The sequence below is a fragment of the Dromiciops gliroides genome, chromosome 3, assembly GCF_019393635.1.
Source record: "Dromiciops gliroides isolate mDroGli1 chromosome 3, mDroGli1.pri, whole genome shotgun sequence".
Classification (NCBI taxonomy): domain Eukaryota; kingdom Metazoa; phylum Chordata; class Mammalia; order Microbiotheria; family Microbiotheriidae; genus Dromiciops; species Dromiciops gliroides.
In genome coordinates, this window is record NC_057863.1 from 333,954,817 (window position 1) to 333,981,951 (window position 27,135).

Sequence of the window (27,135 nt, forward strand, 5' to 3'; positions counted from 1 at the left end):
GCCTCAGGCATGCCCCACTTGGCTTCCTCCACCAGGTAGGGGTATGCATGGAAGACCAGAGTGATGGCTTGCTCTGCCAAGTGAGGGTATGCATGGAAAACCCCATGCCCCAGCTGGCCTTCAGCGCATCCCCCTAGGGGTGCCAACAAATTAGCTTGGGGTGTGCGGGTGGTTGGCCCGAGTTTCCTGTGAGAGAAGGGTTTTTTAACCTGTGGGGGAGGAGATGAAGGGGATGGTAGATGAGAAGGGAGTGATGGAGATGGTAGAGAGGAGACAAGAAGAAGAGCAGGGAGTGGCTACAGGGCAAGCTGCGAGCTAGAGAGAGGGGGTGGCGTTTACAGTGGTATATCCTGCTTTTCTTTGTCCTTATTTCTTTTCTTTTTCTTTTTTTTTTGAATGGAATTTATTTTCCAAAATATATGTAACAAAATTTTAACATCAATTTAAAAAAAACTTTGTGTTTCAACTTCTCTTCCCCCCTCCATTTGCTCCCCCCACCCACAAGAACTCAAGCAATTAAAAATAAGTTATACATGAGTAGTCATGGAAAAATTCCCATATTAGCTAGTTGTGAGAGAAAACAGTCAAAAAACCCAAAACTTCAAATTAAGGAATTGTCAAAGAGGAAAAGAAATAAAAACCTTTTAAAATGTGTTTCCATCTGTTTTCAGATACTATCAGTTCTTTCTCTGCAGTCTTTGTCATTATTTCTAAATTTATTCACATCAATAAACCCTGTCGTTTTTGTTTTTTGTTTTTGTTTTTGCTTTTATTGAAAGGAGGTTTTTAAATCTCATTTCTTGTTAGTCTGGGAGAAGCAGTTGCGGGGGGGGGCAGTGTGGAAGAGAGAAGGCTTGGGACCTAGAGGTCCCCCATTGTGTTCTGAGTCCCAATATTGCAACGAGCCTCCCAATGAACTCTTCCCATATTAAATTTGGCCCCTAACAGATTGGTTGCCTGTACAGGGCTTAACAAACCTGGGGGGGGGGTCTTTTAAAACTCCCCTTACCAATTGGCAAGGCAGCCAGGAGTTTACACCCTTTACTTCCAAGCCCCCCATTTACACTGTTGATTTTCTTAACTTTTAATCATTTCCTTTTATCCCTACTTGCTTAAACTTTCTCTTTATTAGAAGCCCTTTATTAAAGTCCTTTTCTTTTTTCCATATTCTGTTCCAACACTTCTTTTATTTTCTTCTACTTGTTTAATTCCTCCAGTCTTGATTTTCCAATCATATCCCACACTATGTATAGAACTAATCTCTGCTCCACTGTATTTTCCTTTACAAGTTTTTATTACACAAAACCAATTAATTGAAAGACTGTTTTCTTTGGCATTCTTAAAAGCTTATAAACACATGGTCTATTCCAATATCTTTTGATAACTTTGCTTCCAGTTTACCCAAAAAGTTAAGTTCTGTTATATCATTCACAGAAGAAAAAACAGTGGTAACACAAAACATTCTATCAAATTGAATTTTACTCATCTATAAGTTAACCCCTGATTTAACCAAGTTTCTCTTTTTCATGGTCAAAAAAGAGTTAATAATAGGTAGTTCTTAAATTTAAACTGCAAAATAATTTTTTTCCTTTTCTCTAATCATTGAAATAACCTTCCTTCCTTCCAGTAAAACAATAAATATATCACTTTCCAGAGAGTAATAAAAGGTCTAAGTGCTGTTTCCATGTAACCTTCACAGAGTTTTATTCTTACTTTTCCTTAAAACACATTCTACAGCATTGGGCTTAAAAACTCACTAAGATATTTCAGTCACAATTTGGAAATTTACAGTAGAGAATTTAAATTTCAGTCACAAATTTAGTTTCCACTTAGTTTATAATGCCATAAGTTCCTGCAGAATGGGGAAAAGATTACCTTCATTCTAATCTGTTTTTGTCTTGACAATCTCTAACCTGGCCAGGAATTTTTTTGCTTTCAGTACTTCCTGCCTTGGTGCAAAACCTTAATCCTCTTTTAGTCCCTAGTGTTAGAATGCTCTGCACTGTGCACCCTTGACCAGTTCCTATCCCTAGTGTCTGCAAATCTCTGCCTGTCAATCTACATTGACCTAAGCTAGAAAAATGACATGTAATTTTTTCTTGGATTTCCTGATCAGAATTAGGTTTGGTATGTTTTATATATCTTATGGAAGAAATGTGATAGGGGAGTTGGACTGCATTTCCTCCATCTCAACTGTGCCTTCTCTATAATATAGTTTTTTTAAACACTTGCTTCACCTCTTCTAAGAATTCTAGTTGACCTTGTGCCCATCTGTGTTTTTCTTTGAGGCTTTGCTTATAGATGTTGAAGAGTTATTCTCTTCTATATTTGTTCCTTACATGTCCCTGGCTCCATAATAACTTTTTGTAAAGTGTCTTGTTTGTTTGTTTGTTTTTTCATTCTTCTAGCCTTATCTCCTGAATTGGGACTTTGTGTTAATGCCAGATTCTGTTACCTTTTTTTTTTTTTTTGGTGAGGCAATTAGGGTTAAGTGACTTGCCCAGGGTCACACAGCTAGTAAGTGTTAAGTGTCTGAGGCCGGATTTGAACTCAGGTACTCCTGAATTCAGGGTCGGTGCTCTATCCACTGCGCCACCTAGCTGCACCTCTTTTTTTTATTTTTAAAGAAAATATTTTTTCTTCTCTTCTGAAGAGAATGTTAGAACTTTGCTTTGTCCTGATCAAAATTTTGTGGTGTTCTGCTTATTCTTTGCCTGGCTATTGATTGCTCTGTATTTCAATTATGGTAGCAACATTTCATTTCAGGGAGCTGCATACTTTTCAGTGTGCTCTAAGCAGTTTGATCTAGGATGAATTCTTATTTCTGTCCTCCCATTCTGAGTTTCTCAGGTTCTTAGCCCCAAGTTTAGGAATGTGTGACACAACTGTGGGCTTGCCCCTATTTGGAGCACCAGCAGAAAACTGCTGGCCCTCATCCCTGTTGGCTGGTTAGAAGGTCTTGTACATTCAGTGACAGAATTTCAAGATTGTACTTAGTCTAAGCTCCTTGCTCTGGTCACTTAGCTGTAGCCTGAGTTTGTTGACTGAATTAAAATTACTGTACTGCTCTGCAGTCAGAGTGAAAGACTTTCAGTCCTATTCTTGTTCCTATTCCTTGCCTGATATCTATACTCAGGTTCTGGTTCTGCTTCTTACCTCTGCAAGTCTCAGCCTTAGTCTGTGCCAGATCCACAGCACAGCTTTAGAGTCAGAATAATAGAACTGCAATCTCACCCCTGTACCTGCTCTCCCAAATGATATCCACTTTCAGGCCTCATGCCTTCTAGATCATGGTCCTGTTCCTCGGTATGTCACACAGCAGTAAGCCCAGCCCAGATCCCATGCTGGAAACTTCTGTATGGGGCTTTTCTGGTTGGATCTCTTTCCTAGTACCCACAGGTCTTCAGCTCCTCTCCTTATATAGATAAAGAAAAATGACCCACTTTAGTTTCTACTTGGCTTTCCCAGTCATCACTGGGCCTAATTCCCTTCTCTATTTCTGTTGGAATAGTTGAGGAGAGAGCTAGGCTGTACTGTGTTCTCTTACTTTGCCATCTTCACCATTCTCTCATGTTTATTTTCATCTGTGTATGAACAACTTGTTAGAAATTATATTCTTCATTGATTATACTGTTTAATTCAGTTCATGTGTTGGTTAGATCTGCTATACTGCATTTTCCCTCCTTTTTCTTTTTTATCTTTTGCTACAAAGAATGGTTTGCTGTGTGGGGGTGGAGAGTAGGGGAGGAATATGTTAGGAAATGAAGGTAATTCCAAAACAAAACACAGCAATAAAAATTAAAAATAAAGATATATTAAGCTCTATAGGAAACTTCATAGAAGAAAAGTTAGTTGCAAGAAGAGTGGTTTAGAGAAGAGAACAGATTAGCCCTCACATTTTCAACCATCTGTAATTGAGGAGAATTGCTAAAGAAGAATTAGAGTTATAACTCTCCTCTGAAGAGAGAGAGAGGTTTATTAACCACAGGACTGGAACTTTCCTGCCCACTTGCCAGTACTTGTAGAATATAGTAGGAGTTGATCCTAAAGGAAATATCATCTGAAGACTTTAACTGAAGCTAGAATAAAAAGAAAAGCAATTAAAAGATTTCTTCAAAGCAAATTTATTTTATCAAGGTCTGTTTTTCAAGTCACATGAAATTTATATGAAATTTGTAAATGTGACCCTGATCTGCCTAGAGAGCATTGCTTTGGAGACATCAGATTCCAGAAATGGAAATGAAATTCTGCCCCAGAGTGCAATTATTTGTTGTTGGCCTGTTAAAATTGACTTTTTGGAGGTTTGGGGAAGAGGGAGCTAGAAGTTCGTCCATCTTGGGTCACACAGGAAGAAAAGCAGTGGACAGGGCTGAGTGGTTCATCCATTGCACCAGCAAGTGAACACCCATTGTTCTCCCCTCCTCTTCCTCCTAGTCTTTTAGCAGGTGGTTGTTGCAAGAGATGAGGATGTTGGCTGATGAGACAATGTACACACCTACCTTCCCCTCATCTCTGTTTTGGGAAAGGCATCAATCCTCCATAAAAATGCCCAGTACATCTGAGTTCTGTCTCTCCTCCCTCTTGGGAAAGGGGAAGAGTCAAAGTGAGGTAAAGTCAATTCTGCCTCCATAGTATAAACCATTTACTTCTTCCTATACAAATAAACCACTCCCCTCCCCGCTCCTGCACTGCTCTTTGTATTTTCACTGCTACGCTTTATTCCCCTGGAACAAAAATATAATTTAATGGTTGGTAAGTCCTATCTATGTGATTAATGCAGTTTGGATAGAGATCAGGGAAGAGTGAAATAACATCATTTTAGAAGTGATGATTGATCCTGAATGTCTTTATTTTAATCTGTTTTCTTATTAACTTGGATATTTGATGTTATTGTAAAATTGCCATTTTCTAAAATATGCCCTTTTAATCTTTTTTGTTTATTTGTTGTTTTTCTGATTCTGGTAAATACATATCTTGTTCAAAACTGCCAAGTAAGTAGCATCCCAGACTAGTCAACTTTGGGTGGTTTCAACTACTATATACTGTGTTATTGTTGTAACAGATAAAGAAAGAGCTGGTAGTGGAGTAAAAAAACCAAAAAACCAAACTTGGGCTAAAGGTCTACTTCTTGCACATGATTTTGTGATTCTGAACAAGTCACTTAAGCTTTTAGCACCACAGGCAACTCCCTGAGGCTCCAAGTTATAGAACGGTTACATGGATAGAGAAAATTTCCTCGTTGGAAAATCCCTACACCAGTGAAATGACGGGTCTGGACAAAACAAAAAACAAAAAACAAAAACAAATACAACCAACCAACCAACCAAACATCTAGCCCACTAGACATTTTATTGGATATCATAGACATAGCTGACAAAGGTATGTTCTAAGCAAACCAGAAGTGTTTCATCAATTGTCAGAGAGGAGGATAGATTACATTGTTTCTAAGTATCCTTCCATTTCTTATTTTCCATGTTCTAGGATCTAAGTGCATATATGTTTGATGTAGTTCAAGTGAATCACCACAATTACAAACTACTGAGATATCACATTGGGATGGGCAGAGGAGTTTGCAAAGATTTAAGTTACTCTTGTTTTTTCCCAGTACTTAAGGTTATCAATATGATAGGGTCCTATTATTGTCATTGATATTTGATGGATTTGGGTTAGATATTTTTTTTCTTTGCCTGCCCATTTTATAGTGACGTTACCTCTGGCCTGAGCAATACAGGAGGGATAAGACCATGCAAAGGTCCTGAGTTATCCTCAAACTGGCTATGCTATCCATGAGACACTGGCTCTGGAGTCAAGGGGATTTGAGTTCAAATACAGTCTTTAACATTTACTACCTGTGTAACCTTAGACCAAGTTTTGTTTTTGTTTTTTGTTTTTTTGGGGTGGGGCAATGGGAGTTAAGTGACTTGCCCAGGGTCACACAGCTAGTCTCAAGTGTCTGAGGCTGGATTTGAACTCAGGTACTCCTGAATCCAGGGCCGGTGCTTAATCCACTGTACCACCTAGCTGCCCCAGACCAAGGTTTGTTTTTGTTTTTTTTTTTAACTTCCATGGATCTTGGTTTTCTGATCTGAAAAATGAAGGCATTGTAATAGTTTCTGTGGTTCCTTCTAGCTCTTAATCTGTGATTCTATGATCCTAAAGCATGGTAGCTGAGAAAACCATAGAATTGAAGATGTATCCTATGTAACTGCCCAAAGCAAACTCTCATAAACCAGGATGACAAGGGAAATTATAGTTAGTTGTCTTACATGTTTGAAATTTTGCCATATGGAAGAAACATTAGATTTATTCTGAGTAATAAAGAGTTAGTGCTAACAAGTGGATGGGAGTCACTGATATAACCTATATCAGATTGTTTACTATCTTGGGGAAGGGGGAAGAAAAGGAGGGAGGGAGAAAAATTTCTAACTCAAAATTTTACAAAAATGAATGTTTAAGACTATCTTTATGTGTGATTGGGGAAAAATGAAATAGTATTAAGTGAAAACAAAACAAAAAACCGAGTGGATTTGAGATGGTAAGAGGTGGAACTTCCAACAATTGGAGATATCCCAAAGTAGAAAAGGCTACCTTGTGAAATAGTGAGTTTCTCCTCAGAAGTTGAAGGTTAAGGATGTTGTAGTAGGATTCCACCATGAGGTAAGAGTTGAATACAAGAACTTCTGTAGTCCCTTCTGGCTTTGGGCCTGTGATTCAGTTGTTCCACATGGAATATTGAGGTTTTTTTTGTTCTCACAGCAGGCAAATTCCACACTGAGCAAGATGCACAAAAGAAGCCCCCTCCATTTAAGTATTAATCTACCTAACCCAATGTGAAGTTACTATGTTCTCTAATCAATTGCTTACTTCACTATATCAGCCCTCTCCTCTTTCTCCATTCATTATCCTACCTATATATTATGAAACTGTCAGGGAGGGAGTAGGGTACTTTTAGTGGGCAAGTGGTACTATCAGAGTAACATCTTCTACTTTCCAAAGGAATCGATTTTAATTGTCATCACCCCTTCAAGAAAAGTCGAACCTATCCTGCATCCTTCTCATACTCTGGTGTCCATAGATCAATATAGGCACAATTCCTAGTTGAAATCCCCATGAATCCTGCCATTGATTGCCTTGGCTCACAAGAAACATAGATTTTTAAAAAAATGATAGAAATGTAGTGAGTAAGGTCTAATTTCAGCAGCAAGGGATGGATATTCTGACCTAGGAAAATACATTGAAGGCAATATAGTGCTTATGAATATGTGTGTAAACAATCTCTTTCAGATGCAAAACCAAAATGTTATTTACTGAAAGTAATGAGGTAGTCTGGATAAGACTGACTGTCATAAAATATAACAAATAATGTTGGATTTTGAATGTTGTCAGTGACGCTGTCATACAGAATATTAGAGTCTTGAGTGCTCTTTGGTGGAGGGACAACGAATGATGAATCTCCAAGAATGTAATCACCAGTAAGTACTCGTGCATAATACATATACTTCTTCCCATTTATGTCTGGTTTGGAGTATCTATCATCAGCAGAATATCTGGCAGAGACAGCAAAGTAGGTTCCTTTTCCCCATGCTATCGCTATAAAAAAAGAAAAGCTTTTATGAACTTAAAGTTATACAATAAAGAGATTATACCAATTATAATGGCATCTGGACACATGGACATAGCATTCATCAAATTTTCCATCACTTTGTACTTTTCAATTCTCCATCCCATTCATCAAATTTTGCCTGGTTACTGGACTCCTTAACGGTAAGGCCTGTGACTTCTTCTATCTTTTTATCCAAACACCTTAGCATGGTGCCATTTACAAAGTCTGCATCTAATAAATGTTTTTAAATTATATTTTATTTTTAATCAACAAAAATATCTCATTGAAAAAAATTTTAAAACCTGTTATAAACATGTCTAGTCAAACAAAATAAATTTTTTCATTGGTTATATAAAAGTGTCTCATTCTTCACTCTGAGTCCTTCACGTCTCTCAGGTAATGGGTAACATATTTTATTATTAGTTTTCTGGAATCATGGTTAGTCATTATGCTAATCAGAGTTCCTAATTCTTTCAGTTGTTTGTCTTTACCATATGCTTTATCATTGTGTAAATTGTTTGTCCGGTTCTATTCACTTCACTTTGCATTAGTTCATGCAAGTCTTCTCAGGTTTCTATGAATCAGTTTGCATCATCATATTTATATACCATAACTTCATCAGCCATTCTTTAATTTATGGGCATCCCCTCAGTTTCCTTACCTTTGCTACCTCAAAAAGAATTATAAATGTATTTGTATATCCTTAGAATTTGTTTTGCCTGGTACTAATCCTTTCCTATTCTATCCTCTGTCTAATTCTTCCTTCTCCCTTTCCCCTCCTATTCTCTCATTGAATAAAATATATTTCTTAACTCTGTGTGTGTCTTCTTTCTCCTATGATCAGTGCAGATGGGAGTAAGGTTCAAGCATCAGTCATCCCCCTACCTCGTTCTTCTTGTTTGTAAAGGTGTCTACTTGCTCACTTTGGTTATGTGAAATAAATTTTCTTAGCCTTCCTTTTCCTTCCCCTTGTGTATTTGTTCTTCTTTCCCTCTCTTTCCATTCTTCTCTTATGATTATCAAAATATAGCAAAAATATTTCTGTATAATTAGACATTAATTAGAAACCCCTGATGATGATAAGGTTCAGAGGGGGCATGTATGATCTCCCCATATTTGATGTAAGCAGTTATCCTTGTATAGTCTTTGTATAGTATAGACTTTGGCCTAACCACAAATCTTAAAAAGACAAAAGTCATGTGTCAGAGTGCTATGTCACCTTCATTGATACACATTGGCAGCTACCAGTTGAATGTCATAAGCCAATTTTCGTATCTTGACTCTATTGTCAGTGACAATTTGTCATTTGATTCTGAGATCAACCAGAGGTTTGGGAAAGCTACTTCAGCCATGGCTAAGCTTGCCAAGCATGTCTGGGCAAACAGTAACCTGACAAGATGAACCAAATTTGCTGTTTATAAAGCATGCGTCCTGAGTACCTTACTGTATGGCAGTGAAACATGGAATATGTATAGTAGACAAGAGAAGAAGCTTAACAGCTTCCACATATGCTGCCTTCAGGCGCATCTTTGGCATATCTCGGTCAGATAGGATCACCAACACAGAAGTGCTCCAATGCGAGCAACTTCCGAGCATCTACACGCTACTGAAACAAAGATGGCTGTGCTGGCTCGGTCATGTGCACCGCATGCAAGATGGGCGCATTCCTAAAGACCTACTCTATGGTGAGTTAGCCTCAGGCCAAAGACCTGCTGGATGGCCCCAGCTTCGCTACAGAGATGTATGCAAGTGAGACTTGAGGGCTCTGGGAATAGACATCGGCAGCTGGGAGGAGATGGCCAAGGACCGTGCCCAATGGAGTTCAGTACTCAGGAGCAGCTTGCGCACAGCTGAGATGGGCCTTCAAGCTCGGGAGAAAGAAAAATGAATGAGACTCAGGAACCGACAGGCAACAGAGAGCGCAGTTTTCCGATGTCCTCACTGTGGCAGGAGCTGCAGCTCCCTAATTGGACTGCACAGTCACACTATGGCCTGTGGCTCTTCAAGGCGCTGATCCATGGTCATCCACGACTGGTGGAAGCCTACTACTGTATTTTTTTTTAACTCCTACATTTGTTTGCACTGCAGTTTCCATGTAACTCTTTTCATCAGGAATGCTTGGAAGTCCTCTTTTTATTAAAGATTCATTTTTTTCCCCTTGTAGGATTATACTTAATTTTTCTGGGTAAGTTAATTTTGATTGTAAGCCTAAACCCTTTGTCTTTTGAAATATCATACTGTAAGTTCTGTACCTCTTCATAGTTGTGGCTGCTAAACTGTGTGTGATCCTTACTGTGGTTCCTTGGTACTTGAATTCTTTCCTTATGGCCACTTACAGTATTTTTATTTTGATCCAGTAGGTCTGGATTTTGTTTATAAGGTTATAATGGTTCTGGAGGAGAAAAGTGAGGCTGGTGACTTGGCACAATCCTCCCTCACTTAAATCTAATTCACTGCAAGTCATGACATCACCTCCCAATGTTATGGTCCTCTTTGAGAAAGCAGGACAAACAACAACCAACATTCTGTGAGTAAGAGCTGCCCCACTGGGGCCCCAATTGGCAAGCTCCAGTTAAGCAATGCAATTCCCTCTGTCTCTCCCATTCCTTCTCCCTCTCCCTCTGTCCATATAGGGAATCATACCTTTACCTGTAGGTGCTCTGACTAAAAGAATACAAATTTTGATTGCTGAAACCTCACAAGATGTCTAGGGGTTTATAGCCTAGATTTTTAATTTTATTTTAGCAGGGCAATGAGGGTTAAGTGACTTGCCCAGGGTTACACAGCTAGTAAGTGTCAAGTGTCTGAGGCTGGATTTGAACTCAGGTCATCCTGAATTCAGGGCCAGTGCTTTATCTACTGCACCACATAACAGCCCCCCTTAGATTTTTTTGAGGACCCTGCCTTAACCCCAAATCACTCTGATTCTCATAGATTGGGCAATAATAGGTCCCAGCCCAAGCTTTACTAGCCATTGTTTGGTTTCTTAAGGACTCAGAATGAGAGTAAATAGTGGTTGCTTCTGTTTTGGCCAGAAACCCTGAAGGTCTTCCCCTATCAGACTTGACTTCCCTTCCCTTCCCTTCCCTTCCCTTCCCTTCCCTTCCCTTCCCTTCCCTTCCCTTCCCTTCCCTTCCCTTCCCTTCCCTTCCCTTCCCTTCCCTTCCCTTCCCTTCCCTTCCCTTCCCTTCCCTTCCCTTCCCTTCCCTTCCCTTCCCTTCCCTTCCCTTCCCTTCCCTTCCCTTCCCTTCCCTTCCCTTCCCTTCCCTTCCCTTCCCTTCCCTTCCCTTCCCTTCCCTTCCCTTCCCTTCCCTTCCCTTCCCTTCCCTTCCCTTCCCTTCCCTTCCCTTCCCTTCCCTTCCCTTCCCTTCCCTTCCCTTCCCTTCCCTTCCCTTCCCTTCCCTTCCCTTCCCTTCCCTTCCCTTCCCTTCCCTTCCCTTCCCTTCCCTTCCCTTCCCTTCCCTTCCCTTCCCTTCCCTTCCCTTCCCTTCCCTTCCCTTCCCTTCCCTTCCCTTCCCTTCCCTTCCCTTCCCTTCCCTTCCCTTCCCTTCCCTTCCCTTCCCTTCCCTTCCCTTCCCTTCCCTTCCCTTCCCTTCCCTTCCCTTCCCTTCCCTTCCCTTCCCTTCCCTTCCCTTCCCTTCCCTTCCCTTCCCTTCCCTTCCCTTCCCTTCCCTTCCCTTCCCTTCCCTTCCCTTCCCTTCCCTTCCCTTCCCTTCCCTTCCCTTCCCTTCCCTTCTCTCTCTCCCTCTCTCCCCATTTACTTATTTGTTTTGACTAGGTAAAGGATCCATTTTTTTTTTTTGCAAGGCAATGAGGGTTACATGACTTACCCAGGGTCACACAGCTAGTAAGCGTCAAATGTCTGAGACCGGATTTAGACTCAGGTCCTCCTAAATCTAGGGCCCGTGTTTTATCCACTGCACCACCTAGCTGCCCTAAGGAGCCCATTCTTTGCCTATTTTCTTACCTATGCTTAATCTCTGAGTGGGCATTGCCTCAGAAAAACTGAAATGGGGAAAGACCTTAGCTTACAAAGGTTAACATTTCCCACTACATCCCAGGCCATCTGTAGTCATTTTGATGTATATCTTGCCACTGGACCCGGATGGCTCTGGAGGAGAGAGTGAGACTACTGACTTTGCACAGCCCTCCCTCACTTAAATCCAATTTACTACAAGTCATGACATCACCTCCTAATGTCATGGTCCTTTTCAGGACTGAAGGACAAACAACAGCAATAAAGTTCTTGGAAGTTTTCATTTTGGAGTTTCTTACAGGAATTGACTGGTAGATTGGTTCTTCTATTTATATTTTGAAGGAAGAGTTGGTACATTATTTTTTTGTTCACAGCTGATTGTGCACCCAATGCAGCCTCTGAAGCTGAGAAGCAACAAAGTATGGATTGATTCTCTGCTGCTTGTGCACATTTTGGTCTAACAACACCAAAAAAACAGAGGTTCTCCACCAGCCAGCACCACACCATCCATAAGTGGAATCATTGGTCACAGCAAATAGAGAGGTTTTGAATACTGTGGATAAGTTTACTTACATTGGCAGCATACTTTCCAGGAATGTACACATAGATGATGAGGTTGACACATACATTGCCAGACCTAGCTCAGTGTTTGGGAGGCTCCAAACGAAAGTGTGGGAGAGAAGAGGTCACATAATGCCTACCAAACTGAAGCCCCCCAAAGCCATTGTGCTAACTTCACTGTTGAATGTCTATGAACCCTAGACAATATACCAGTGCCATGCCAGGAAATTTAATTGCTTCAATTTGAATTGTCTTCAGAAGATTCTGAAGATCACTTGGCAAGATAAGGTGCTAGATACTGAGGTCCTTTCTCCAGTTAAACTGCCAAGCATTCAAACTCTACTGCAGAGAGTGCAACTCCAATGGGCTGGCCACATTGTTTGAGTGCCAAACATACATTAACCTAAAAGGCTATTTTACAGAGAACTCATGCAAGGAAGATGCTCACATGGTAGTCAGAAGAAGTGATGTAAGGACACTCTCAAGCTCTCTCTGAAGAACTTTGAAGTTGATTGTGAGACATGGGAGATGCTGGCAAAGGACTGCCTAGCATGGCATATCCATATCAAAGAAAGCTCTGTGCTCTATGAGGGAAGCAGAATTGCAGTAGCTGAAAAGAAATGTGAAATGTGAAAATTTAGAGACATCTTTACCCCAAGTGTTCATATGGATTATTTGTGCCCAACCTGTGGTGTATTGGTCTGATCAGCCAGTCAGACACATTGTACCTTGACTCCAACATAGTGATGCCATTTTGGTCCTCTTTGAGAATGAAGGACAACAACCACTTTAATTCTTCTATTTCTATTTTGCCCTCTTGTTCTAAGTGATTTAGGTAGTTTTCTGTTATGATTTCTTGAAATATGATGTCCAGACTTTTTTTATCATAATGTTCAGGTTGTCCAGTTATTCTTTAATATATTTCTTCTCAATCTGTCTTCCAGAGCAGTTGTTTTTGCTAATAGATACTTGGCATTTTTTTCTATTTTTTTCAGTCTTTTGACTTTGCTCATAGAGGCATTAGTTTCTATTTGTTCCATTATAATTTTTATGGAGTTTGTTATTTGGGCAAGATTCTGTACTTCTCGTGTTAATTCCCTTTCCAATTCTTCCTTTCACAGCTCTCATTTCTTTTCTAATTTTTCCCCTTTATTGCACTCATTTCATTGCTTAAAAACATTTATTTATTTATTTATTTTTTTAGTGAGGCAATTGGGGTTAAGTGACTTGCCCAGGGTCACACAGCTAGTAAGTGTTAAGTGTCTGAGGCCGGATTTGAACTCAGGTACTCCTGAATCCAGGGCCGGTGCTCTATCTACTGCGCCATCTAGCTGCCCCTCTTAAAAACATTTTTAAACTAAAAAAGGGGAAAAAATCAAACCTCTTCCTTCATCTCTTCCAAGAATTTTAATTGAATTTGTGTCCAAACTGATTCCTTTGAAGCTTTGCTTTTATATGTTTTGGCATCATTCTTTTCTTCTGAACTTGTGTCTCGAAATGATGCCACAATAGCTCTTTATGTTGGTTTCTGTTTCTGTTTCTTCAGTCTTCCAGACTACTTTCTGATTTCAGACTTGATGTTAGGGCTGGATTCTGGGAACCTGAAGGAAGGTCTGGGCTGGTCCTATTGCTGCTTTCTTCGGTTATTGATCTCAGGGATAGCTCAGACAGGGGACTTGCAAACTTTCAGTGTTCCTAAAATGGTTTGATCCAGGACAAAGTCTGATAAAATCCCCTGTCTGAGCTCTGCAAGTTCCTGACCTGGATTTGTGTTTGAACAATAGCAGACTACTGCTGGAATCAGCCACTATAATCTAACCAGGAAGCTCTGTAGGCTCACAGTAACAGAATTGCAGCCTCCCCTTCGGTCTGGGGTTCCTTTAGTTATTACTATATTCTCTATAGCTGCAGGCTGGCCTCAGAGCTGAAAGTGAGACCCTGATCTGCTTCTGAGGTCTGAGTAGAGCTTGCTTTTGAACTTCCTCCTCTCTAGTCTAAGCCTAGGACCTGCAACTGCTCCTTACCCTTCCTCATTCAACCCTGGATCTGTGACCTGGAACTTAGTAGTGGGTGGCAAAGCACTGTTCCTTTACCCTGCATGAGATTACTGACATGGGCCTAAAGTCCATTAGAAGGGGTTTTCCCTATGAGAAACCAAATCAAAGATGCAGCAGGGTCTGGGAAGCTCCTTCTGTGAAAAAATGATTAATCTACCAGATAACAAGATAGAAGAAAGCCAAATGTTAACTACCTGGCTAGAGTCAGGAGACAAAGATAATCCCAGAAGACAGGATTGTCCCCATCCCAAAGCCTGTAACCTATGATCCCAGAGCTCAGGAAATGTAATACCAACTGTTTCAGTATCCAGTGACAACCCCCCCCCACCCCCCGCCAATATATCCTCTATAAAAAGCCTTGCCCTTCCTGCTGTCTTTGGAGGAAGTGCTTTTGAACTTTTCTTCCTCCCTGGGAGGCTAGGTCTCTGACCTTCCTCTTGGTCACTTTCCTAGCACTATATAAAAGATTATTTTAATTCTAATTGGACTGTGTGTGAGAGTGTAATTCTTTTTTTTTTTTAATTAAAAAATTTACTTGTTACTTTTTATTTTTAAATTTAAAATTTTTAATTTTTAAAATTTTATTTTAATTAATTTTTTTAGAGAGTGCAGTTCTTTTTTGAGAAATACTCAGCCATGACATTACCATACCCTAGTATAGGTCTGGGGGTGCCCTGGCATTGGTCTGGGACCTCCTCTCTTCTTGGTGTACTCTTTGCTGTCTGTTGACCTCTCTGTTTCCCTATGCCAACCTGGGCTGGAAAAATGACTCATTGTGACTTTTGCTTATATGTCCCCATAAGGACTTGGTTTGGTACATTTTATGGTTTTGTTTAGAGGAGGCGTGTGTGTGTGTGTGTGCGCACGCGTGTGTGCGTGTGTGTAGCTCACTGTACTGCTTCTTGCTACTATGCCATCTTGGCTCAGCCTTCATAATAAATATCTGTTGGCTTTAATTTGAAGTATTATCCTCCTAATGTTTCTTTACAACTTCTCTAAAAGCCACTTTATTGATGCCAAGCAAAGAAAGCAGAATAAAAATGAAATGATCAATAAATTTAATTTTAAAAAGTCAACTCTAGAAATAGCTACTGACCTATTTGCTAAAGGAAATTATAATTTGTGACCAGTGAATAAAAAGGGAGACAAAAATGTGATGCAACTTACTACCAGAATTCTGTCCCTTTTAGGGCAGAGCTGTGTAGTTTAGGCCTTTGGCTACAGCTTAGCAGTCATTCATAATTTAGTAGACCTATGATCCATTGATGTCAGTATTTCCTCTAATGCACAGATCCCAATGCATCTAGACCTTCTCATCATTTCCTATTCTTGTTGAGGTCCTGCCATAAATATTTCATGAAGGATATACCCAATGTATTTGAGGGCTTTGTCTAGGTCTTTCAAACATTCCGTGAGGACCAGTAGATGTGTTCTCCATTGTTATTCTTTGACCTGATCAGAAAGTTCTGCCAGGGTATCTTCTTCTTTCTTTTAAATTTTTTTTTTTTTTTTTTTTTTTTTTTTTTTTTAGTGAGGCAATTGGGGTTAAGTGACTTGCCCACAGTCACACAGCTAGTAAGTGTTAAGTGTCTGAGTCCGGATTTGAACTCAGATGCTCCTGATTCCAGGGCCGGTACTCCATCCACTGCGCCACCCAGCTGCCCTGCCAGGGTATCTTTATGGAATTTCCAGGGCTCCAATCATCAGTGGCAGCCATCTGACAATTTTGGCATTTCTCAATTGTTTGGAGAGTCTGTTGTTTTGGGATTCAGAGCTAAAGAGGATCACTAGAATTCTGAGGTATAAAAAGGTAGGGTTCTTTCTCATGAAGCAGCTGGGGATCGTTGAAAGTGCTGTGCTATTTCCCAAATGCAATCCCAACCCACTCATCTTTCTGTTCAGTTCTGGGCCTAGTTCAGTTAAGTCAATTAACAACATCTATCTAAAACACATATACAGTCTTTGTGAACAGGGAAGGGCTTCTATTAAGCACCTACTATGTGCCAGGTACTGGGCTAAGTGCTTTATCTCATTTGATCCTCACAACAATCTTGGGAGGTAAAATGGGGGCAACCCCAATTTTGAAGTTGAGGAAACTGAGGCAGAGAGAAGCTAAGCGAGTTGCCCAGTGTTACAGAGTTAGTAAGTGTCTGAGGCCATATTTGAACTCAGTCCTACCTGAATCCAGGCCCAGCACTCTATCCACGTTCAACCCAAATGCCTCAGATGACATTGTAATCACTCAAAGATTAAACACACCTGCTCAGGTGTAGTCCTTATGATGGGAGAAGCACACTTTACCTAATACATATTAGAAGTAAACAACAACAACAAACAGCACTATTAGCTTACACAGGTTTAAGATTTGCAAAACAGTTTGCAACACGAGGGCCTATTGCTAACTTCCTTCTTTATAGATGACTGAGAGGCTGAAAGACTGATTTGCACTGGTGAGACAACAAATAAGTATCAGAGAAAGAATCCAAGCTCAGTTCTTCTGATTCCTGCTACCAGTATTCTCTACACCACCCATCTGTAAGATACTTTCTACTTCTGCTTACCATTTTTCCCAGCATAACTGCGATTAAAGCCTTGGCTGTTGACATGGGACACTGAGTCAGCAGCTGTGCCATGGAAGAGGCGTTTTTCATTGTTTGTGTGTCCATTCTGGTCATCCATGTTCTTTTTCCTTGTATTATACAAATTCCAAAGGTTTCGGTTCTGTATCCTTTCAATCTACAAATTACAAAAGGAAAATCATTTTGGAAACAACCACTGTGTTAGGCATATGATATTTAATGAGCTAATTTTTTTTTTTTTTTGCAGGGCAATGGGGGTTAAGTGACTTGCCCAGGGTCACACAGCTGTTAAGTGTCAAGTGTTTGAGGCCAGATTTGAACTCAGGTCCTCCTGAATCCAGGGCCGGTGCTTTATCCACTGCACCACCTAGCCGCCCCATAATGAGCTAATTTTTTAAATGACCAAGAGAAAAAGCATGAAATGTTGATGAACATCAAATTCAATGCCAGTTATTTTATTTTCCACAAAGTATCCTTCTGTATCTAGACATCTACTCAGTGTCATTGGTTATTAATCTTACCATAGGCCTCATGAAAGGTGCTTCTGCATGAAAAGTTCTCAGTATACTTCCTCTCTTTTCCAAGGAATTTTCATGAGCTTTATATTAAAAATCCCTGGACTGGATATTTTCTTTGCATTTGTCCATAATAGATAATATGCATCAGAGTCAAGAGAAAGGCTACATTGACATTGAAATCCAGATTCAAATTGAACTCTTACCTCATTCTCAGGGTTGTTGGTGTCTTTTAGAGAATGGATTTTTTTTTTAATGTCACAGAATAAAAATCCCTTTTTGGAGACATCTAGGGGAGTTTATTAGGGATATTCCCAAAGACAAAGGAGATGACACTGTGTTCCTTCAATGGAATTTTAGTTTGGGGGTAGCAGTTAGTTGAATGTGAAAAGAGAACTTTAAAAAGCAGTAGTCATCAGGGCTCAGTGGATAAAGCACCGGCCCTGGATTCAGGAGTACCTGAGTTCAAATCTGGCCTCAGACACTTGATACTTACTAGCTGTGTGACCCTGGGCAAGTCACTTAACCCCCATTGCCCCGCAAAAACAAAAACAAAACAAACAAACAAAAAAGCAGTAGTCATCAAAACTATTTGGTACTGGTTAAAACTGGAAAAGTTAAACAGAGAAATGGACTAGATAAGCAACACACAGACACTAATAAATACAATAGCATAGTGTTTGAAAAACATAATGCAAACCAGAGTAAAAAGGACCACATAGCAGTTTTCCCAATAATATCAGAGGTAAAGGAAGTATGTTCATTTTTACTATTACTACCTGATAGAGTGCTAGAAATGCTACCTATACCATAAAAGGAAAAAGAAATGAAGGGAATGAGCACAAGCAAAGAAGAAATAAAATTATTGCTATTTGCAGATGATCTGTTGGCATGCTTAGGGATTCTAAAGATGCAACTTAAATTAATTGAAGTAATAACCACCAAAATATCAGGATATAAAGTAAATTGACAAAAATCATCAGCCTTTTATATGTTACCAACAAAGGAGGAGACCAAAAAGGAAAGTCCATTCCTAATAACTTTTTAAAAATGTATAACCAAAGGCATTAAAATAAATTTGAACTAGCTGGTTGATTATTTTGGAAGGAGTAGATGTTGGATGAAGTAAGGTGGAGGTATATTGGTATTTCCTGAAAAAGTCTTTTAGAAGTTCTGTGATTTATCCAAGATCACATAGCAAATGAGTAACAAAGCTAGAATTAAAAAGAGATCAAGAGGGGTGGCTAGGTGGTGCAGTGGATAGAGCACCAGCCCTGGATTCAGGAGGACCTGAGTTCAAATCTGGCCTCACTAGCTGTGTGACCCTGGGCAAGTCACTTAACCCCCATTGCCCCGCAAAAAATAAAAAATAAAAAAAATAAAAAGAGATCAAGTTCTGTATACCATGCTGTTCTCTGGGGGTGCCAAGGATTGATCCTTTGAGGATACAGTCACAAGAAGAGATTAGGAAAAGAAAGGGGTACCAGTTTAGAAGAAAGAAAGAGAGGATAAAGACAGAAATGGGAACATAAAATGTCATTAGCTAAGAAAGGTGGAGTTTCATGAAAGTGGTAAGCAAGTACTACACAAAGGTCACAGACGAGGAGACTAAATGTTAGATTTCTCCCGGACGAAGTCCTGCTACTCTTTGAGGAAGATATTTCAGTAGTGAGGCTGAAAATAAGATTTTAAATGTTTAAAGACTTTCTTGTGTTCTTGCTGAAGATAGATTTTAAAAATTGTTAACTCAAACAAATTCATATCCTGTCTCATGAGTTATAGAAACATGGGCTGTGAGAGGAGGAAGGAACCTTGGAGATCATCTGGGTTAGCCCCCTAATTTTACAGATGAAGAAACTGAGGACCAGAGAGGTGATGTAATTTACTTATGATTACACAACAGCTCGGATGAGACTAGAACCGGAGAATCTATTAGAAACCAGGTCCACTCATTCCCTGCTTAGGACTTTGCTCACTACATTATGAATTATACCTCAGCCTTACATGTGGTCAATATGTTAAGAACCTTTGATTTTGCTGGTGTGGAAAGTACTCCTGCCAAGTGAGATTCCAACCATTTTATAATTCAGAATCTTAAAGAGGAGCTTGAGTCTTTAAAAGGTTAAATGACTTGGTCATGATGACACAGCCTTTAAATGTCACAGGTGGGATTTGAACCCAACTTCTCCCAACTCCAAGTATTGTATTCTGGGTACTATTCCTTGCTACACTGCTTTAGGTAACATATAGTTAATATTCTGATTCTGAATAGCTTTTGGAAATTCATCTCCTTAATTTGGTCCTACTGAATGCAGCCACAAAGTTAATCTAGTTTGATGATTCCAGTTCTGGGGAAAATGAGTGTAGGTTGTAAGAAGATGGAGGCCAGAACATGTTTCAGTTGTGTCTGACTCTTCATGACCCCATTCGGAGTTCTCTTGGCAGAGATACTGGAGTGGTTTTTGCCATTTCATTCTCCAGCTAATTTAAAGATGAGGAAACAGAGGCAAACAACATTAAGTGACTTGCCCAGGGTCACACATCTAATAAGTATCTGAGAGCAGATTTGAACTCAAGAAGATACCTGTTCCTCACTCCAATTCTGGTACCCTATCCACTGTGCCACCTAGAGGCTCATGACATTACATACACCACCGTTAAAAAGCTTATTCTCCTCCCCACCACAGGCTTACCTTCTCAATTTTGTAGTCAGAACAATTCTGATTAAAATGGTTCTCTATGGCCATGTACTCTGGCTTTCCTGGCTGCAACTTCACCAAGAGGAAGTTCTGCTTTTCCATGTCATCCCAGTATTCAGGGAGCTCACCTGGAAGATGAGCATTTGGTGACTAATTCCTCCCATACAGAAGCATCTGGTTACACCATCTGAATTCCCAGGGCTCTTTTAAGCCATAATTTCACCCATGTTCTTCTTTTTTATCTTCCCAGTGCTAGCTAGGTCTTCGAGCAATTGCTTCAACTCAATTCAACAAACCTTTATTAAATCCTTACTACATTTAAGGAACTATACTAACGAGGCTTTCTATTTTATTCCTGAGCATTAACAGGTATAAACACGCTGCACCTTTATTTATGGAATGATTAATAGCTACTTTTTCATTCATTCATCCTGGCAAGTTTCCAAAGACCTAAATAGAAAAGTAAAGCAATAGGCAAATCTGATAGGCTGTGCCTTTCATTTCTGTCACAGGGTCCTGGGCTTGGCTTAGCCATTCAGAATCCCAGTTTTGTCATTTTTCCCCCAGAAGGGATCATTCTTTGCAGAACAGATCAAGGGTAAGGAAAGCTCTTAAGAGACTCATGTACAAATCCTAAAACAAATTTATGAATTTATAATGGGTAGCTGTGAAGCTAGGCAAGGGAATGAACTTGTGAATTCCTTTCCTTTACAAATTCAGTCAGCTTTTCTGCAACTTCTAGTCTTAGAGAGGTGCCTAGGCACTGAAAGGTAAAGTAATTTACCAAGGGCCCCACAACTAGTATAAGCAAGAAGCCAGACTTGAACCCATGGATTCCTAATTTGGGTGCTTGCTAATGATTCACTGCACCAAGCTTGCATCTCCCAAAGATAAGATAAAATACCAAAGCTTAAAGTTAAGGTCCTATGTGAGCTTCTTCCATCAGCTCAAGCTTTGTATTCTCACCTCCTATTCACCCTAGCTCTTCCTTGACTAGGTCAGCTAATGCCATCTGTTGGATTTTTGCTGCCACCACTATGCTGTGATTCAATAAAGATGAGGTGCTAGATAAGAGAACAACAGCAGCGACATATCTCAAACTTTACTCTTTCCCCTAATTCCAAAATTATTCTGTATTTAGTATGGTAGGTTAAATGACATTTTGTAGCTTTATCTAGAAGAAATTACTCTTTGTAGAGCTGATTCAAGGTAAAGGGGATCCAAAAAAGACTGATTTACACACCAGAAAGCTGATTTATTCATTCATCATGAGTGACAAATCAATTTTACAAAGGTATGAGTGACTGATAAGACATAATTTTATAGAATAGGGTGGATTTCCCTCCCTTAAGCCTTAAACCGAAGGAATGAATTGTTAATATGGAACAAATCATGGGAGATTTTCTTTTTCGGGAGATGTGGAAAACTCAACTATACCAAATTAGCACTCATCTATATTAAGATTTACAATGCTAGGGGAAGTTAGGTGGCACAGTGGATAGAGCACCGGCCCTGGAGTCAGGAGTACCTGAGTTCAAATCTGGCTTCAGACACTTAACACTTACTAGCTGAGTGACCCTGGGCAAGTCACTTAACCCCAATTGCCTCACTAAAAAAAAAAAAAAAAGATTTACAATGCTCTATATTTTACAGATGATTATATATGGCTGAAAAAGGGTAAGTGACTTTGGCCAAGATTATACAAAGCTGGGAACAGAAGTGAGTCAATGCTCATTTAGAAAGCACTTGCTAGGTGCCAGTCATTGTGTTAAGAATGGCACAAAAGGGGGGTGGCTAGGTGGCGCAGTGGATAAAGCACCGGCCCTGGATTCAGGAGTACCTGAGTTCAAATCTGGCCTCAGACACTTGATACTTACTAGCTGTGTGACTCTGGACGAGTCACTTAACCCCAATTGCCCTGCAAAAAAAAAAAAAAAAAAAAGAATGGCACAAAAATGGAATGCAATGGCAAAAAACAATGTCTTCTATTCCTTTATAAAAAATCCCTCCATTGCCTCAAATAGCATGAGACACAGGGCAGGTGCTTGAGCAGTGGCAAAGGAAAGGACAAAGAATAGGAAAGGAAAGGAAGAGAAAAATAGTACTGACCTTCAGATTTGGTGAGCCGCTTAATTGGAAAGCTCTGTCCCATTTCACCTGTAGCAATGTTGTTGTGAAAGTCCACTGTGTAGTTTTCATTTTCAATTTTAATATCAATGCTACTTTTCTTTTCTTTCCTTGCATCCTCTAAATGCATATTAGTTATTTTGTCAAAAGACTTGAAAACACCACTGTCATTATACTGCCATTCTATGATGCCACTGAGCAGCTCAGCCTTGGACTCTTCATCTTTATGCAACCGAACTCTTTTGATCATGTCCTCAATCATTTGGGAAGCCTTTAACACATCTCTAGCAATCCCTAAAACCCGGAGACAGGAGCTTCCATGTTCCATGGTAATAGTGATATCCAGGCTTCTCTGCAGCTCATTCAGTTCTTTGTATTCTTTTCCACCAAAATTTCGGATAGACTCATCTGAGAAGGCATAATTGTTTTGTTCCTTTGAAATTAAATCTTGTGTCCAAGAGATAGTACTTTCAATATTATCCTTATTTTCACCACACACCTGGAAAATGGTTGACTCTTTTTTCTTTTCCAAGACCAAATTATCTTGGTTCCTGGAAAGGTTGCTTGCAAGACCTAAAAATGTTAAAAAAATAATTTATACTGTGAAAATCTACCAAAAAGCACTTTTTAATAATAATATTTATCACAAGCACATGCATTTGTATAAAATGAACAACTTGCTTTTTAATTCAGAGAGCATGGGGATTGGTGGCACAAAGTCTCTTCTTTTTTTCATACTGTCATAAAACACTTTCAGTAGCTGTGGCAGGAAGATGACCACTTTCACTTTTTTCACAAATTGGGCAGACCCTTTGCATGCAAAATCTTCAATAGCATCAATTATGTTTTCAGCAACTTTAGCTGGGTCTTGTCCAGCATTTCCTGAAAGAACAACAAAAACCCCCAACAAATGACAAGAACAAAACAATGAAAGAGAAAGCCCTCTAAGGCACAAATTATGAAATAATATGACTAAAAGTTGTTAGGTTTCATTCTTAATGGATAAATACTCCTTCCTCCAAAATTCTTTTTGGCATTACTTTGCAATCAGTCCAGGGCTATGGACTAAGTTCCCCTCTGCTTTAGGTACTATGGGGAACTCTGTGTGTGTGTGTGTGTGTGTGTGTGTGTGTGTGTGTGTGTGTGTGTGTGTGTGTGTGTGTGTGTGTATGCTAGAAGTCTACAGATAACTCTGAGCAGAAACAAACTGGAGTAGATGGAAGGTATAGGTTGCAAGAGATAAAGTCACAACAATGTATAGGCAATGAAGGGATTAGGCAGCTTGTGCCTGAGCCACAGAAGGTGACAGGGATACCTCAGTGACCACTCAGCCCAGTCCACACTTGAGCCACAGCAAAAGAAGAGAGCAGTACCTAGGGTCTTGCAGGAAGGCTTATACCAGCACAATTGACAACATCTGGTTGATGTCTGTCAGGGTCACAGCAAGGTATGGAGTCATCTCTGAATTTGGGGGCTACACAATGAGAAGGAAACAGAAGGGGTTGAGGGTAAAACTTAAATCAAGCCATCTGGAAATTAAGCCCAAACCTAGGGATTCCTTCTGAGGGCAGGCCTCAGTTTTAGCTACCACATCCAGGACCAAGGAAGAGTTCACCACTCCATTCAAGAGAACAAGAGGGAGAAGAGTCTGACACAAGCATAAAGTCTTAATCTATAAACAAAGGCTGCATATGAATAAACAGAAGAAAATGTACCAATGAAGAAATACTGTGGATTTAGAGAAGCCCAAGACATAAAACTAGAAAAAGAAAGTACTCCTATAACAAGTCCTTAGAGAAAAGAATAATATCTGGAAGAATGAAGAAATAGGGACAGCAACGTGGTGCAATGGATAAAGCACCACCCCTGGATTCAGGAGGACTTTGGTTCAAATCTGACCTCAGACACTTGGCACTTAATTAGCTATGTGATCCTAGGCAAGTCATTTAATCCTTATCCCCTACCCCCCCCCAAAAGAAATAATACGCATATGCAAAAAGAAGTACAAATAATATCTGGAAGAAATGAAGAAAGAAGTACAAAATTATAAAATGAAGTAAGAGATATAAAGGAAAGAGTGGAAAATAAATTTAATAACTTAGAATAGAAAGTCACAAACCTGAGCCAAGAAATAAACTAAAAATTACAATAGTCCAAACATAGATCAATGACTCTACAAGATAAGAAATATTAAAATAAAATCAAAATAATTAAAAAACCAATATTAATCAGTAAGAAAAATCCTTAATTTAGGAGACACTGTGGAGAAATAATTAGTAAAAGGTAGTAAGACTGAAAAGGGAAGACAAGTCAAAAAAAGTAGATATCAGATTCTATAGTGTGAGATTAAGAAAAAGAAGTCTTGATGGAAACAAGAATTAAAATGCCATTGGCAGTAAAGAAAGAAAATGGAAAATGTTAAATGTTTCCTATTTTGTAGGGAAAGATAGTAGAAAGACTACTGAAAAAAAATTGCTTCAATTGAGCTCTAACTAAGGTTAGCCACTAAACTAACTGGTAATTTTGGGAAAGTCACTTAAATTCTCAAGTTTCAATTTTTTCATCTAAAAAATAGAAATCATTGCTAGAATTACACTAAATATCTTTTCAGCTCTAAAAATTCTATGATTTCATGATAAATTCAGTAACTGACATGTTAAATCCCACATGACAATGAGTCATCCAAGTGGAGTTGTCCCAAAGACACATAAAAGAAAGGAGAATGCTGAGGTCATGGATGGAGATGTTGATTTGATAATCATATGCATAGAGATGGCTGCTGAGGTTATGAGAACAAATGAATTTTCCAAAGGGGTTAAATGTAGAGGAAGAAAAAAAGGAAGTCAAGAAATGACCCTTACGGGAAAGCTAGGGAAAAAAGGAGAAACTTGGTTGCATGTGCAGTTGTCTTTTTTGTTCTTTGTATATTGGAATCTTTGTGTTTGCTGATGATTGCTACATGGAATAATTTCTTCTTTCTATTTTTTTCAGTCTTTCTTCTCCCTCTTCCCTCTCTCCCATCCTACATCCTTATTCCTTACCTGTCAATTCTTTCATCTCTCTTTTTCTTCTTGCCTTCCTGTATCTTATGTTTGGCAGTGAAATTCTATTGTACATATAAGCACTGTGGTGCTCAGGGCTTAAAAGATTACCTCAACCTAGATTAATATGGTTTTTATCACTTTCACACAGTTTTAGTATTGTTCTCCTTAGTAGTGAATATATAGGCTAAGGGAGACTGAGCTAATTCTAATCACTACAAACCTGTTCCAATGGCTGGGAGGGAAATGGACGTGTATTTCCTCTTTTCACATTCCTGCAGAACCTTGGAGAAACTTTCTTTTACATCATTTACCCCAAGCACGTGAATTATTTTCTTGCACTTCAGATTTCCACCTTGTGTAACTATAAAATTATCATGAGGTTGTTTAGCTAGAGAATGGAGAAAGAAAAAAAGTCATGAGACAAGTCACTAAAATTATTGGATGACTGAGAATACAAGGTATTCTATTTATGCAAAGGAGGGCTGTATATAAAAAGGAGAGTCTGGAAGAGCATGATATTTGTTTGATTCTTCTGCTCAAATTTTTTAAATTCTCAAAGATGAATAGGATCTTTCAGGGCTCTCTAGTACAACTCTCTTCCACTTATGAACACCTCTTAAAATGTTATTGACAGGGGCAGCTAGGTGGCACAGTGGATAAAGCACTGGCCCTGGATTCAGGAGGACCTGAGTTCAAATCCAGCCTCAGACACTTGACACTAGCTATGTGACCCTGGGCAAGTCACTTAACCCTCATTGCCCCGCCAAAAAAAATGTTATTGACATATCTTTCAAGAACCTTCCTATCCATATCCAAAGTAGGTCACCACTGTAGTACTCCTCCATATCCTACCATTCTATCTCTACATGATTTCTTCCCCTGTTAGAATACTTTGATTTTTTTTTTTTGAGGATAGGTACTGTCTTGCTTACATATATCTGCATCCCCAGTCCTTAGTACAGTGTCTGACATGTAGTAAGTATTTAATAAATAACTTTTCATTCGTTAAGTCTTTCATTTATGCTGTAGAAGGTTGGGAGGTGGGATAATGTGAGTCCTTCAGATTAGACCAGGTGTGGGTGCTGCCTGCTATAGTCGCACAGAAAATGAACTCTAGCATTGAAGGAAAATTGTTACAATAACAATACTTTTAGGAATCCTCACCAACTTAACAAGGATTCTTAAAGTGCTTCTTCCTTGTTCCCACCCTTTCCCACATTTTCTCTTCCTAACCTCCACATCCTTCACTTTCATTGGATTATGATTGAAACATAAGCATCAATACCATACCTAATATAGCACATTTTAATTTTACAGCTGGTCCAGCAGCTTCTAAAATGGCTTTGGAAACTCCTAGATAAAAAAAAGTCATAACAGGAATGAGCATGGATCACAGAATCATAGAATGCTAGAGATGGAAGTGGCCTCAAAGATCATCCATTGCAATGCCCAGCTCCTCTTAATGTTATATATAAAGAGACCAAGGCCCAGAGAATAGAAGTTAATTGTCCCCAATCATATAACTAGTAAGTGACAGAGAAGACACCCTTGTGGATGGTATGAAGAGATATGGGCTAGAAGATAGTAGAGTTGAGTTAATTTGGAATTGGTTGAATGACTTAACCTTGATTAGTAATTAATGATTTGATATCATTAATAAACGGTTTCTAGTAGGGTCATTCAGGGATCCACACTTGACCCTGTACTATTTAACAAGAATTGGATAAGGATAGAGATGATACATTTAACATATATTGAGTCAATTCTAATAAAGATAAATGGAAAGTCTTACATTTTGATTTTTAAAACATCAACCTCACAAGTGACCAGTACCAGAAAAACTAACATGACTACAACTTGGTAAACAAAACAAAACAATAATCAGCCATAACATTGGTTGATAGTTGATGAGACATGCTTCTTATTTCTTGATAGAGAGAAAATGGACTAGAGATAAATTCTCAGATAAGGCGA

The 27,135-nt window shown here is 39.3% G+C and overlaps 1 protein-coding gene across 1 annotated transcript in view; it reads right to left on the minus strand.

Moving 5' to 3' along the window:
* Nucleotides 1–7,300: 7,300 nt before the first annotated feature.
* LOC122747557 (protein mono-ADP-ribosyltransferase PARP14-like) overlaps nucleotides 7,301–27,135 on the minus strand; it is a 78,139-nt gene continuing 58,304 nt past the window's right edge. The window contains exons 12-18 of the mRNA XM_043993507.1: nucleotides 26,452–26,514; nucleotides 25,382–25,549; nucleotides 22,796–22,999; nucleotides 22,100–22,696; nucleotides 19,985–20,118; nucleotides 16,759–16,933; nucleotides 7,301–7,590 (exon numbers count right to left, since the gene is read on the minus strand). Coding sequence (XP_043849442.1) covers nucleotides 7,301–7,590; nucleotides 16,759–16,933; nucleotides 19,985–20,118; nucleotides 22,100–22,696; nucleotides 22,796–22,999; nucleotides 25,382–25,549; nucleotides 26,452–26,514 — 1,631 coding nt within the window. The remainder of the gene's footprint in view (nucleotides 7,591–16,758; nucleotides 16,934–19,984; nucleotides 20,119–22,099; nucleotides 22,697–22,795; nucleotides 23,000–25,381; nucleotides 25,550–26,451; nucleotides 26,515–27,135) is intronic.